At 41.5% G+C, this 13521-nt stretch overlaps 1 protein-coding gene across 1 annotated transcript in view; it reads left to right on the top strand.

The window, feature by feature from the left end:
• The first annotated feature begins 4 nt into the window (after nucleotides 1–4).
• The window catches only part of cacna1fa (calcium channel, voltage-dependent, L type, alpha 1F subunit a), an 18280-nt gene continuing 4763 nt past the window's right edge, over nucleotides 5–13521 (top strand). The window contains exons 1-36 of the mRNA XM_025059159.1: nucleotides 5–193; nucleotides 308–487; nucleotides 1258–1447; nucleotides 1571–1676; nucleotides 3014–3153; nucleotides 3257–3402; nucleotides 3749–3901; nucleotides 4150–4346; nucleotides 4434–4537; nucleotides 4645–4787; nucleotides 5157–5225; nucleotides 5304–5367; nucleotides 5464–5490; nucleotides 5584–5744; nucleotides 6486–6711; nucleotides 6796–7003; nucleotides 7385–7505; nucleotides 7605–7677; nucleotides 7770–7833; nucleotides 7906–8009; nucleotides 8255–8399; nucleotides 8482–8541; nucleotides 8651–8757; nucleotides 9112–9199; nucleotides 9517–9624; nucleotides 9717–9769; nucleotides 9893–10039; nucleotides 10350–10551; nucleotides 10646–10804; nucleotides 10891–11001; nucleotides 11099–11182; nucleotides 11624–11647; nucleotides 11745–11873; nucleotides 11957–12022; nucleotides 12180–12271; nucleotides 12740–12970. Coding sequence (XP_024914927.1) covers nucleotides 469–487; nucleotides 1258–1447; nucleotides 1571–1676; nucleotides 3014–3153; nucleotides 3257–3402; nucleotides 3749–3901; nucleotides 4150–4346; nucleotides 4434–4537; nucleotides 4645–4787; nucleotides 5157–5225; nucleotides 5304–5367; nucleotides 5464–5490; nucleotides 5584–5744; nucleotides 6486–6711; nucleotides 6796–7003; nucleotides 7385–7505; nucleotides 7605–7677; nucleotides 7770–7833; nucleotides 7906–8009; nucleotides 8255–8399; nucleotides 8482–8541; nucleotides 8651–8757; nucleotides 9112–9199; nucleotides 9517–9624; nucleotides 9717–9769; nucleotides 9893–10039; nucleotides 10350–10551; nucleotides 10646–10804; nucleotides 10891–11001; nucleotides 11099–11182; nucleotides 11624–11647; nucleotides 11745–11873; nucleotides 11957–12022; nucleotides 12180–12271; nucleotides 12740–12970 — 4121 coding nt within the window. The 5' untranslated portion in view covers nucleotides 5–193; nucleotides 308–468. The remainder of the gene's footprint in view (nucleotides 194–307; nucleotides 488–1257; nucleotides 1448–1570; nucleotides 1677–3013; nucleotides 3154–3256; nucleotides 3403–3748; nucleotides 3902–4149; nucleotides 4347–4433; nucleotides 4538–4644; nucleotides 4788–5156; nucleotides 5226–5303; nucleotides 5368–5463; nucleotides 5491–5583; nucleotides 5745–6485; nucleotides 6712–6795; nucleotides 7004–7384; nucleotides 7506–7604; nucleotides 7678–7769; nucleotides 7834–7905; nucleotides 8010–8254; nucleotides 8400–8481; nucleotides 8542–8650; nucleotides 8758–9111; nucleotides 9200–9516; nucleotides 9625–9716; nucleotides 9770–9892; nucleotides 10040–10349; nucleotides 10552–10645; nucleotides 10805–10890; nucleotides 11002–11098; nucleotides 11183–11623; nucleotides 11648–11744; nucleotides 11874–11956; nucleotides 12023–12179; nucleotides 12272–12739; nucleotides 12971–13521) is intronic.

The following is a 13521-nucleotide window of genomic DNA, read 5'->3' on the forward strand; positions in this document are numbered from 1 at the left end:
TTAATTTTTTATTTTTGTTATCTTTATTAAAACATTTCGTTCTAAATAACTTATATTTAACTATAATGTCATCTGAGATTTTCTCTCAACTCAATCTCCACCTTGTTCCCACTGACAGATTTCCTCCAGTCATCCATTTAAACGGCTCAGAGCCTCTAATCCTCACGGCTGACCACTGAGGATATGGCTACAGGTTCGTTAGCACAGTTACTGCCAGTGTCTGCCAACACAACGCTGTTAAAGTAGTGGCACGTTTTGACAACAGGCCGAAAGATTTCACCACGAAACTTAGGATTGTGTGCTGCAGGCAGGTGGCGAGATGGATGTGACCCCCGTGACCTCTCCTCTGAGCTGCTGCATGTGGGTATGAAGAAGAGACAGGCTGCAGCCAGTGCCTTGAAAGTTACCACTTGTGTCCAAGCTGAGGAGTTGATGGTTGGATTTCCATCGTGGTGATAAACTGTTGACATGGATGCAACGAAGAAAGGTAAGAAATGGTCAGGTGAAGCATTTAAAGAATGTGCAAATACATACAGTATACACTTAAATATCCAGGCTATACAATGACAATACCTACTCAGTACAGTATATAAAAAGGGTGTATATTTAAGTGTGTGGTTTCAGTAATATAAGTAGGTCAATTTTGAAAAGAATGCATTATTTAAAAATCCCATCTGTACATATTTCCAACCCTTGTTCCTGCAGTTTAAACAGTGTTGCTCTCAGCACGACACTGTGGGCAGGTGTTCCTGGGCCTTCATGGTCTAAGTGCCACACTGCTCACAATAAAGAAGTAGGTCACATCTGCTGTGATATCATGAGGCCTGCAAACAGATTACCTGTCTGTTACTGCAACTACATAAACAGTTCTGGTGTTTTAAGTGATAAATCAAATGACTTCTCTTTGGTATCGGTGATAAAATACTTACAGCATGCATGTTGGACCAAAGCTAGTTTGTTTGAAATATGATTTTAGAAGCATTATAACAGCATTTTTATGTATTTGTACATTACTTTTTTATATTGGAAGCTAGTATTGTTACTTTCATGCAAGTCAAAAACATAATTATTATCCTGAAATGTCTTCACATAAGTCATTGTATATTTATTTTTTTCTGTAATTCCGCAATTAAGTGAATCGAAACCTTAACTGTATGGTATGCTAAAGTGTAAAGGTATTTTAAATATAAACTGACTTTACTAAAACAGTATTTTAGATTCTATTAATATTATTTCTGTTGTCTTTTCTCCGTACAGATGCCCCCCCAGGGGGCGATGGAGGCAAGTCAGACACCCTGGGCTCGACTGGCTCCTCCAGAAAAAGAGGAGGGGGGGCCAAGAAAGCGATGCAGGCCAACAAGTCTGCCCTCAGGGCCCCCCGAGCTCTGTGCTGCCTCACCCTCAGCAACCCGATTCGCATGGCAGCCCTGGCACTGGTGGAGTGGAAATATCCTTTAAATGTTGCCCCGTTGGCATGTGTTTATATAAATAATACTGTCTCCGGTGCCAGTCTGTCAGGTTTATCAAGATATTTAAAAAATTGCTTGTTAACCTTAACTTCAATCTTCAGGCCCTTTGATATTTTCATTCTGCTCGCCATTTTTGCCAACTGTGTGGCCATGGGTGTGACCAAGCCATATCCAGATGATGACTCCAATCCTACTAATCACCAACTGGTGAGTTTATGTTTGATACAGATCAAAACACATGGAACCAAACAACAAACCAAATAGAAAAATCAATAAAAAGTCAACATTATAGTTTCTCACTGTTGGGGAAAAAATGTGTAATTTATTCATTCGTTTTTTTAACCCCATAAACATACAGTATATATTAACACCAGGGGCCGCACTGTGGGACAGTGGTTAGTGTCTTACAGCTGGGATAACCATGGTGTGGTTGAGCTGCCACTAGGGGGTGCGCGAGGTCCTCATTTGTTCCTTCAGCCCAGATTGGACTTTGTCCCTGTCAGATTTTTTTTTTTTCGTCTTGTTTTCATTTGTCGACTAATTCACCCACACATACCCGTAGGTCAACTCGTCGCTGTGTTAGAGGTGAAAAGTCCTGTGACCTCAGCTCAGGTGACCCTGTCAGGGATCATGAGTAACTTACAGCAGCCATCTGCTTCATCTGATTACCCTATAAGATGAGCAGAGACCTCTCTTTGTCTCTGTGCCAATCATTTGTATCGATAAATGACGTTGATTTGCATAAAATGAAAATATTTACATCAAAAACAAAGACTGGTTTGACCTCATTTTTTAATTTATTTATTTTATTTATACGTTTAGCAAAGTCGGAATCTTCAGTTGGAGTCAAAAAGGGTCTCAAACGCCTGGTTTGCCATTAGATATCAATTCAATTTTTTTTTTAATTAAATTGAAGTTTGCATTTCATTCCTGTTGCACCAAAAACCAAAAAAAAAGTTCAACATAAGGAAATATTGAGGAGACAGACGTAGGTTTGCAGCAGGATGGAGAGATGAGTAGATCCTTTGATTGGATTTCACCCAGGAGGTAATCTGATGCTGGTTGAAGATTCTCGTCTCTCACGGCCTCAAAACTGTTCATATCATTCAGTTTGATATCGTTCTAACATCAATTTGTTCTTGTTTTTCACTGTGTTGAGGTTGAACTTCCACTAAAACTCGCTTAATTTGAAGTCTCTAAGGAGAGTGATGGCCAAGTTAGAAGCTCAGGGAGGAAAAGAGATTTAATGACAGCTTAACCTCGTGTCAGCCACTGGGTTAGAGGGTTAGAATACCACTGTGTTCAATGACCACAACAGAAACGTTAGCTAAAATTATGATATTTTATCCAGGACAGACCAGGTCCACCGTTGGTCCGAGGCCCTCCTGTTTGTAACCACAGACTATTTCCCTGTAAACAAATTTATACCCCAAACCTTTTTCCTTCTTTGTTTTTCTTCTATATGAAAATGTTATTTAAATGTTTTAATGCCACTGGGACACAAAATAGATGCATAAGCCTCCTTTCGTCCCATGTTCTTTCAGGAACAAGTCGAATACGTCTTCCTCGTCATCTTCACCATCGAGACCTTCACTAAAATTCTTGCCTACGGATTAGTCATGCACCCCAGCGCCTACATACGCAGCGGGTGGAACTTGCTGGATTTCGTCATCGTCATCGTTGGGTACTGAACTGCATCGTCTAGTCTAAGCCTTTATTCCCAGGTCTGAGTCGTAATTTTAAAAAGTTTACAGTATGTAAATAACTGTTGTCTGCGCCCCCTGCAGGTTGTTCAGTGTCATAGCAGAAGCCATGACGGATCACAAGCCTGGAGAAGCTCATCACGCTGCAGGGAAACCTGGAGGCCTGGACGTCAAAGCCCTCAGAGCCTTCAGGGTGCTGCGGCCACTTCGACTCGTGTCTGGAGTCCCAAGTGCGTTTGTTTTTTTGTTTTTGTTTTTTTTATTTCTGTCTAAGGATAGTTTGTGAAATTGGCCAGAGTAAATTTTCTTACATTTTATATTAAATACACAAAATGACAGGAACTGTATATCCAATAATTCCACTGTCAATCAGTCAAAACATACATTGTCATTTATACAAGCACCTCAAGCTTAAAATGTTGATTTTTCTCGATTAATCATGATCAATCATGATCAATCCACAGTTACCATTTAAATAATTGGTTGAACAATTTCAATAGTTTGGCAGCCTTTGTATTTGTTCGTAGTTGGTTCTGATCACATCCAGCTGACGGCGGTGTGTGTTTGTCTCATCAGGTTTACAGATTGTGTTGAACTCCATCATGAAAGCCATGGTTCCTCTTCTGCACATCGGAATGTTGGTCATGTTTGTCATCATCATCTACGCTATCATCGGCCTGGAGCTCTTCATCGGCAGGATGCACAAAACCTGCTACTACACCAGCACAGGTCTCTGGTCTCTGCACCGCTTCTGCGTATCTTTAATCTGGTTCTTTTAAAAGATAAGTCCTGTAGATCTAGAAATAAGAAGGGAAGTCAAACAGTTCTAAAGAAAGTTAGAGTCCCAAGAACAGAACTTTGGGTAGAAACAAAAACAGCTAAAACTTTAAACAGAGCTTAGGTGTGTAGTCAGAATGTCAGGTGGGTTCAAAGTTGAACGTACTTGTTCTTGTCTGACCTTCTGTTCTCCGCCTCAGGTCTTATGGTGGAGGACGACCCGTCACCTTGTGCTTTCGCCGGGTCTGGACGCTTTTGTGTTGACAATGGAACTGAGTGCAGGGGCAAGTGGGAGGGGCCAAACGGCGGCATCACCAACTTCGACAACGTCTTCTTTGCCATCCTGACTGTGTTCCAGTGCATCACTATGGAGGGTTGGACAGACGTGCTCTACTGGGTGAGCAGAAATGTTCACTTGACCTCACTGGATGACCTCTTTATTTCAGAAATTAGTTCAGGTAACAGTCCAGAACTATCGTTACAGATGAACGACGCCATTGGTTTTGAGATTCCCTGGATTTACTTTGTGTCTCTGGTCATCTTTGGGTCGTTCTTCATCATCAATCTGGTACTGGGTGTGTTGAGCGGGTGAGTGATTCCTCCTCCTCCTCCTCCTCCTCTTGTCTCACCTTCTCATCTCTCTCTGACATCTATTCTTGCTCAATTTCACGATCCCGTTCGTTCCCCTTGTGCAGAGAGTTCTCCAAAGAGAGAGAGAAGGCCGTGGCCCGAGGTGAGCTGCAGAAGGCCCAGGAGAGCAAACAGATGGAGGAGGACATGGTCGGCTACATGGACTGGCTCATAGAGGCCGAGGATGTGGACGAGGAAGGAAATAAACGCAAGTTTCCTCGCACACTTTCACAAGTTCAAGCAGACGTTGACTGTAATTAGGGCCACACGGTGGAGGAGTGGTTGGTCCTCATGCCTATTATATTGTACATTATACTAATAATTATAATAATTGTCAAATACATAATGAGGAAGAAGAGAATATGTATGTGAGTATTTGCCAAGTTACCACTAGGGGGCTCTGAGCACAGCACTGTCCCCACACATACTGGGGGGCTCTGAGCACAGCACCATCCCCACACACTGCCCCCTGCTGACTTTGGTGATGGGTAAAATAAAGAGGTCACATTGTGGTTGTGTGTCACAATGACAAGGAGTTCACTTTCTTTCTTTTTTTTTTTTTTCTTTTTCTTTAAAGGCGCCGCGATCGCAAAGAAGAAAATGATGAAGAAGTTCGGCTGGTACAAACACAGCGAGGACGGTGGAGGTGAGTCAGACACCGTCGTGTTCTTCTGGTGACAGAATTCTCACTGTGACGTCATTAACTGGTCACTGTGGTCGACAGAGTCGGACTCAGATGACGATATAGCCTACCTCGACGACGACAACGGCTGCTGCGCTTCTCTAATGTGAGGAAACACGAAAGTATTTTTGACTCCATTTTTTGACTCCATCTTTGTGAGAACCAAACTCCAGATTGACTCCTCATGGTTTTGTGTTCTCAGGGCAAAGATGATGGCAAATAGCTTCTGGTAAGATTTTCACCTTTACACACAGACTATCTCAGTGTCATAGTCATAAGATTTAGATATGTACATATGCCACCTTGTCTCCTCTGTCCTTAGTGACCAGCTGTGTCAGCTGAATCACACCTTCAGGAAGAACTGCCGTGTGGCCGTGAAGACCACAAACTTCTACTGGCTGGTGCTCCTGCTGGTGTTCCTCAACACGGTGGCCAGTGCCTCGGAGCATTACGGCCAGCCCAAGTGGCTCACGGAGATGCAAGGTGAGAGGACGGATGTGTTTGTGTGAATTTAATTTTAAAGTTGTTTCACGGACTTTTCAAATAAGCGATCGGTAAAAATAAAACTAAGAAAATGACATGCCCAGAGAACATGCTACAATATTTCTTTTTAATATTCACTACAACACTTTCATATATTTCCCTTTTTATGATTGTTGAAATAACGGACATAAAAGGACGTTTGCACAAAGCAAACATTTGTCAATTCCGATATATTTATAAGGAGATTATAAACTTGAGTAAAAAAATGTATAGATATATTTTGTTAGTATCTTAAGTTGCTTGTGCTTTTTTTAAATACATTTGTTCATACAAATTTTGACCATTATCAAACGATAATAACTTTTTGCCCATATTGTCCAAACACTTAATTTCTGATTCTATCAACCGATACCGATATATGCAGCGTTTGGGTTAAAGGCAGAGGTCACATTTCATTGTGTCGCAATGACAATAATTCACTTTTACGATTCTTACCGATGTTACATAATTATGCTAATATCGGCCAATAATATCGGTTGGGCGATATTACTGATTTCTTTTTTTTTAACCCTAAACCTTACAATATGACTTAGGCGATTATGCTGTTAGTCTAACATTTTAGAACAGATACATTTTTTTTTGTATTTAAAAGTGATTTACTTTCATCGACTGACTGCTTTAATAAAAATAAAATAAATAAAAATGTCCCTCCATCATCTGTGTTTGTTTGTTGTCCTGCAGAGAGAGCCAACAAGATCCTGCTGCTGCTGTTCACTCTGGAGATGCTGATGAAAATGTACGCCTTCGGTCTGCAGATCTACTTCATGGCTCTCTTCAACCGCTTCGACTGCTTCGTGGTGTGCGGCGGCATCCTGGAGACTCTCCTGGTGGAGTTCGATACCATCCCACCCATCGGCATCTCCGTGCTGCGTTGCATCCGACTGCTGAGGATATTTAAGATGACTCGGTAAAACCCTCCTACAATCTCAGCAGCTCTCATCCTGCTAAACGCTGCGTGTTTTTCCTGAAGTTTTTTTCATCTCATTTCCAGACACTGGGCTGCTCTGTCTGACCTGGTCAACTCACTGCTCAACTCCATGAAGGCCATCTGCTCCCTTCTTCTCCTGCTCTTCCTCTTCCTCATCATCTTTGCTCTGCTGGGAATGCAGCTGTTTGGAGGGAAATTCAACTTTGACGAGATGCAGATGAAGAGAAGCACCTTTGATTCCTTCCCTCAGGCTCTTCTCACCTGTTTCCAGGTGATTTAAAAATCAAAATAAATTAATTAAAAATAACTAAAAGCCAATGAATTCATTCCAGCCTCAGCAGAAATATACTATTAATTAATTAAATTAAAATTCCCCACCATTTAAACAACAATAACATAGATATAAACAAATTTATTGATAATATAAAATAAGACGGACACGTCATCCTGAGATTCCCTAGACTTTTCTAAAGTATAAATTAAAATTTGTCCTCGTGCAATACCTGCACAAACCACTAGGAAAAGTGGAGATAAAGAGCAACGATGGCAAATTCTTTGTGTCATCATTTTTAATGTTGCAGCCACTTTTTTATTGTCTGTAGTCGACTCTCTGGTTCCACCGTGGAACATATTAAATATTCTGTCTTTTCAGATTCTGACCGGTGAGGACTGGAACGCCGTGATGTACGACGGCATCATGGCCTACGGCGGTCCCATCTTCCCCAACATGGTGGTGTGCATTTACTTCGTCATCCTCTTCGTCTGCGGCAACTGTATCCTTTCCTAACAAGTGATTGACGACAAATGCAACAGACGTTTGTTTGTTGGTGAATCCGACCATAACTCGTCGATCCCTAACTCTCTGCGATCAGACATCCTGCTCAACGTCTTCCTGGCTATCGCCGTGGACAACCTGGCAGGAGGAGGAGGGAAGAAGAATGTGGAGTGAGCGCTTGTGTTTTTGCTCCTATTCTTCCTCAACGGTTTTCTTGTAAAATCTGATTTTTTATTTATTTATTTTTCTCTTTTTTTCCAAGAGAGAAAAAGGAAGAAGAGGAAGAGTGGGATGAAGATAACGAGAAGGAGGATGAAGATGCAGGGGTAAATAAAGAGATGTTTGTTTTTCTCACACACAGAGAGAGAGTGCTGGAGTTGACGTGTTTCTGTCTGTAGAACGAAGAAGACGACTGGCAGGAGAACGAGGAGCTGAGGGCAATCGAGGGACTGGAGGGTGAGAGCGATGGGATTCACCGTGACGACGGACGGCACCGGTCAACGTGGCCCCCGTTACCCCAATAAGAATCTTGAACAATTACATCAAATAACACAAAGTAAAAAATGAATAAAAATACAGTTGTGTCATCATCACTTCAACCTTAAAAAACTTTCATATCTCCATGTCACACCACTGGGGCCCGCCCCACACTTTGAGAACCCCTGAGCTATGCTAACGTTACTTCAGAACCTTTTCACGTGTCGAACAGTTTTGCTCAAACCCCTGACCTCTACGTCACCTCCTTCCATTTTCCGTTTGCAGTTTGCGAGTCGCCTGCCACAACCTCATCCATCACCACTACTTCACCAACTTCATCCTCATCTTCATCATCTTCAGCAGTATTTCATTGGCCGCCGAGGATCCAATCAAATCCCACTCCTTCAGAAACATCGTAAGACCACTCACATCAGACGCACGTCCTCTGCGTTTCCTCTCCTTCTTTGTCTCCGTCACCATAACGTCTCCGTCCTCAGGTGCTGGGTTATGCTGATTACGTGTTCACGTCCGTCTTCACGGTGGAGATCGTTCTGAAGGTGGAGGTCACGCTGGCTGAAACAAACGTGGCTGAAGCAGCGGTGGTTGGAGGATGTTAATGTTTTCTTTCTGTTCTGTTTTTTTTCCCCCCGTGTTTCTGGTGTTAAGATGACGGTTTATGGAGCGTTTCTCCACACCGGCTCCTTCTGCAGAAACGCCTTCAACCTCCTGGACCTGCTGGTGGTCAGCGTGTCTCTGACCTCCTTCTTCCTGCAGTGAGTAGACGAGGCTCAAAACTCAAACTCTAGCTTAGTGATCATCAACTGGTGGCTCGTGGACTGGATGCAGTCCGCTGAACCGTCCGGTCTGGCCCGTGATTGGATTTTATGATAAATAAATAATGTTGACAAAAATGTGATTATTATTTTGTTTATTTGAGTGTCCAGACCTCAAGCTGTCTTTTAAGAAAAATAATCGGGTCACACCAAGTCACATGTTGGGATGAACAACCATCCATTATTAACAGCGACAAATTAAACTATTGATGTTTCTATAAGAACTTACATTTTTATTTGATTTCTTTTCACATTCTGCTTCAAAACTTCTTCAAATTTATTTTTTGTTTCCAGTTCAAGTGCGATCTCTGTGGTGAAGATTCTCCGTGTGCTGCGTGTGCTCAGGCCTCTCCGAGCCATCAACAGAGCCAAAGGACTGAAGGTACAGAGAAGTTTCTAGAAGTAAAAGAAAAATAAGGAACATCCTTAATAAAACTTAGCTTGCAGTCTTAAAAGTATTTATAATATGTATGTCATATATATGTTAGATGAATTCCATATTTTCAATTTAATCTAAGACAAATTTTCAAGACAAATTAGTCTGTCTCTCTGTCTATAGACTTTATCATCCATTTTCTTCTAAATAGGATTTTAATTGAAGAAAATGATAATCCAGACTGATGAGATCATTAACTCAAAGTCTGAGGTGTGTGTGTTTTTTACGAGCTGACCCGTTGACTGTATCTGCTGCTCCCACAGAACGTGGTCCAGTGTGTGTTTGTGGCGATCCGCACCATCGGTAACATCCTGATCGTCACGACTCTCCTCCAGTTCATGTTCGCCTGTATTGGAGTGCAGCTCTTCAAGGTGACGGCTCCTGCTGTTCCACTGCAGCCGTTTGGTCTGTGGTTTATACTGGTTTTTAACCGGTGTGTGATTTTTTTTTTTTTTTTTTACAGGGCAGATTCTACAGCTGCACAGATGAAGCCAAACACACCCCCGACGAGTGCAAGTCAGTTCTTATCACCTCCACGGTGTTAGCACCGTGATGCTAATACTACGTATGCTACTGTCTCCATGACTTTGAAAATACTGCTGGATATTCACTAGTGTGTGTGTGTGTGTGTGATCTCAGGGGGACGTTTGTCGTCTACAAAGACGGCGACATGAACCACCCGATGGTCAGAGAGAGAATCTGGCAAAACAGTGACTTCAACTTTGACAACGTGCTGAACGGCATGTTGGCTCTGTTCACCGTGTCAACGTTTGAGGGTTGGCCACAGTAAGTTCCTCTGAGGGCACCAGGAAAAGGAAAAGTTTACATTCTTATCCTTAAAAACAATAAATAAAAAAAAATAAAGGAAGGAAATAATTTTTAAAAAACTGTTTAACGTAATCACAAACAATAACTTGAGGATTGTTAAACAAATTATGGAGGAGAATTCTGTATTTTCTTACGTCGACAAAACACAACTGTCGCCCTCTAGTGGTACAACAATTCAGTGTACAGTTACTTTTGGTTGTTTTCTATGTAGCTTGTTTGATATGATGTTTAATTTTTGTTCATATTTGTCTCCTCCTCTTCACCAAAGGCTCCTCTACCGTGCCGTCGACGCCAATGCCATAAACCGCGGCCCCATTTACAACTACAGGGTGGAGATCTCCATCTTCTTCATCATCTACATCATCATCATCGCCTTCTTCATGATGAACATTTTCGTGGGTTTTGTCATCATCACGTTTCGAGAACAGGGAGAGGCCGAGTTCAAGAACTGTGAGCTGAACAAAAATCAGGTCGGATGTTTGGATGATGATGCTATGCTATGATGCTATGATTTTATTTTTTTTTATCCTAACGCGTGTTTAATCTTCTTTCACCCCCGTGCAGCGCCAGTGTGTGTACTACGCTCTGAAAGCCCAACCTATAAAAATTTACATCCCCAAAAACCCATCGCAGCTCAAGTTCTGGAGAATAATCAACTCCAGTCAGTTTGAATACATCATGTTTGTGCTGATCCTGGGGAACACGCTGACTCTGGCCATCCAGGTACCGCCTCACACACACACACACACACATAAATACATTGTTATATTTGATATATATTTGACTGTTTGACTGTGTCTCTCCGTCAGCATTACGAACAGTCCAAACTCTTCACCTCCGTCATGGACATCCTCAACATGATCTTCACCGTGGTCTTCACCATCGAGATGATCATTAAACTCTTGGCTCTGCGCGCTCACGTGAGGCCTTTTCAACCAACACCAACATGAACAACAACAGTCGTCCGTCCGTCGTCTTTGTCCTGATGAGTTTTTTTTTTCCTCTCATTTTTTGCAGCATTACTTTATTGATCCATGGAATTCCTTTGATGCACTGATTGTGGTGGGGAGCGTTCTGGACATAGCAGTGTCAGAGTTCAGTGTAAGTTTGTTTCTCTGGGCAACTGAAGCCCGTTACTGTGCAAAATATATATAAATATATATATGAATATATGTTTAAACATATATTTAAAATATCGGATAATCATTCACGTGTTTCAAGTAGTTTTGCTTAATGACTCGGAATTGCTCCAGTTCCAAACAATCCTGTATAGCAGGGGTCCCAAACTCTGGCCCGGGGACCACTTCTGGCCCGCGAACCTTACTCATTGGCCCATGAATAATAATGACATTTTTTGATGTATTTTTTTAAATTTTTTTTTTCATTCATTAAGTTATTTAGTTGATCATTGAAGAATGAGTGGAAAAAATGATTTGTACTCGTGGTTTAACTGTAGTATTATGCTGTATTTATGTTGAACAAAAACGTTCACCTTTCTCTATGCTTTTGTCACGGTCTCTCTCTCTTTCTTTGTTGATGCAGGGAGGAGGCCACGGTCACGGTGAGGTAAGATCACAACAACAAACACAGGTTACGACGAACGACATCTCTGAAACACAAAGCTGCTGTATTTATTTATTTATTTGTTTGTTTGTTTGTCCAGGGCAAAGGTGAAAGTGGAAAAGTGTCAATTACCTTCTTCCGATTGTTCCGAGTCTTGAGGTTGGTCAAACTGCTCAGTAAAGGAGAGGGCATCCGAACGCTCCTCTGGACTTTTGTCAAGTCCCTGCAGGTGAGAAAAAAAAGTCTCATAAATAAAAGGTGTGTTTTTTCAGTTTGTTGACGTGAGTTTTAATCCCGTCTTCATTTCCTCAGGCTCTGCCTTACGTCGGTCTGCTCATCGCCATGATCTTTTTCATCTACGCCGTGATTGGTATGCAGGTACGACTGGAATTATTGATCTGGCACTTTTCTAAAGGACAGATATGGTCTCCAACTGAATTGAATTATTTAAGTTTTGATTTAAAATCGAAGCTTGAACCTTGGATCTTCTTAGTTTTTTTTACTGAAATGACCTCTAACACTTTTCTGCTTCCAGACATTTGGGAAAGTCGCTGTTGACGACAACACGGAGATCAACAGGAACTGTAACTTCCAGACTTTCTTCATGGCTGTTCTGGTGCTCTTCAGGTGAGACGCTTCAGTCAGGGGTCAGAGGTCAGGCAAATATAACAGTTGTTTTAACTGTTTGAAAAAATAGATTAAATTCACAAAACTCCAAGTTTTAAAATAATGAAATCAGTAAATATTTTTGCAGTGTTAAATATCTGTAATTTTTTTTTCTTTACTCCTGACTCACTTTATAATGTGTATTTTTTCTGTCAAAAGTTAATCCACTTTTTTTAATGACAATTTGTCCGGTCCAGTGACAGTGAATACGTTTTTATTGTTGTTTTACTATTTTTTTTCTGAGTGGTAATAGCGTCCGGCCTCCAGCTGGTGGCGCCGTCGTCAACCGTTATTGTGGCCTACGTCGACTTTAGGGTCGCGCAACCGTAACGTTTGTTGGAGAGAGACGTCTCCAGTGTTTTTCTCTACTATGGTTCATTCAGAAGGAAATACTTTTTGATTTGATGATATGATTTTTCCTCCACAAAGATGTGCCACCGGAGAACAGTGGCAGGAGATCATGTTGGCGGCTCTGCCCGGCAGACGCTGTGACCCGGAGGCAGACATCGAACCGGGAGAAGAGTTCACCTGTGGCAGCAACTTGTCCTACGTCTACTTCATCAGCTTCTTCATGCTCTGTGCTTACCTGGTGAGTTCAGCCGCGACCGGACTGATCTGGTTTGTGTTAGTCACCACTCGGTACAGTACAGTACACCGCACTACAGTACAGTACAGTACAGGACAGTACAGTACAGTCCAGTACAGTACACCGCAGTAGGAAGGTTTAGGGGGTTGGTACGGTGGAATGTGATGTGGGTGGCGACTGCTGCCCCGCGACCCGGTAACGGATAAGAGGATGAAAATGGATGGATGGATGGAAATCTTTTCCAAAAAATCTTTTTCTAAAATTTTTTCAAATTTTTTTTTTCCTAAAATCTTTTTTTCTAAGTTTTTTTCAAAAAACATTTAAAAAAAAAAGATTTAAAAAAAAGTTTAAAAAAAAATTCTCAAATTTTTTTGAAAATATTTTTTTAAAAAAAATGTTTTTTTAATTTTTTCCAAAAAAAATTTCAAAAAATTTAGAATTTTTTTTTTTGAAAAGTTAATAATTTATATAATTATATAATTCTCATTTATATATTTTTTAATTTATTTTTTGTTTGCCTTTACTTACTTTTCCCTCTCTCTTGCTGTCTCTGTTTCCCCCCCCACTCCCTCCCCTCCCCCCCACCGCCGAACCACTTTACTTCATGTCCTCCTGGCCACTATCG

Source organism: Cynoglossus semilaevis, chromosome 10, assembly GCF_000523025.1.
Source record: "Cynoglossus semilaevis isolate Cse_v1.0 chromosome 10, Cse_v1.0, whole genome shotgun sequence".
Lineage (NCBI taxonomy): Eukaryota > Metazoa > Chordata > Actinopteri > Pleuronectiformes > Cynoglossidae > Cynoglossus > Cynoglossus semilaevis.